A 718-nucleotide genomic window follows, 5' to 3' on the forward strand; every position below is an offset into this window, starting at 1 on the left:
CAACCAGTTCCACCCCGCCCACATCTCCACCATCGGTACCGGCCGCGGGCAGCGGGGAACCGGGGATAGCGGGGAGATGGGGAACCGGAGAAACGGGAAACTGGGAATACCGGGGAGCTGCAGCACCGGGGAAGCGGGGAACTGGGGATACCAGGGAACCGGGAGCATCAGGGAACTGGGAATCCGGGAAGCCGTAGAACTGGGGAAGCGGGAAACCGTGGGCACTGGAGACGCGCGGCACCGGGGAACTGGGCAGCCGTGGCACTGGGGAACCGGGAGCACCAGGCAGCTGCAGCACCGAGGAAGAGGGAAACCGGGGATACCGGGGAGCCGGGAGCATCAGGGAACTGGGAAGGCGGGAAACCGGGGAACCGAGAGCACCAGGGAATCGGGAAACCGGGAGCACCAGAGAGCCGAGGAACCGGGAGCATCAGGGAGCTGAGGAGCAGCGGCACCGGGAAACAGGGGGCACCGGGCAGCCGCAGCACCGGGGAGCCATGGCACCGGGAGCACCGGGCAGCTGCAGCACCGGGGAATTGGGGAACCGGGAACACCGGGGAAGTAGGAAACCGTAGGCACCAGAGAGCCACCACACCGGGAAACCGGGGATACCGGGGAGGCGGGAGCCTCAGGGAACTGGGAAGCCGGGGAACTGGGAAACCGTGGGCACCGGGGAGCCGCGGCATCAGAGAACCGGGAGCACCGGGCAGCTGCAGCA

General features: G+C 68.1%; 1 protein-coding gene across 1 annotated transcript; it reads left to right on the forward strand.

Annotated features, from left to right (window-relative positions):
- Positions 1-197: 197 nt before the first annotated feature.
- On the forward strand, positions 198-561 carry LOC104470219 (S-antigen protein-like; the record flags this gene model as incomplete). Its single annotated transcript, XM_010085062.1, is given in 2 exon segments — positions 198-289; positions 291-561. Coding segments are annotated over 2 exon segments (363 nt in total), but the record flags the coding sequence as incomplete, so codon positions are not given.
- Between the last annotated feature and the right edge of the window lie 157 nt (positions 562-718).

This window comes from Pterocles gutturalis, unplaced genomic scaffold (assembly GCF_000699245.1).
Source record: "Pterocles gutturalis isolate BGI_N339 unplaced genomic scaffold, ASM69924v1 scaffold30565, whole genome shotgun sequence".
NCBI classification, from domain to species: Eukaryota; Metazoa; Chordata; class Aves; order Pterocliformes; family Pteroclidae; genus Pterocles; species Pterocles gutturalis.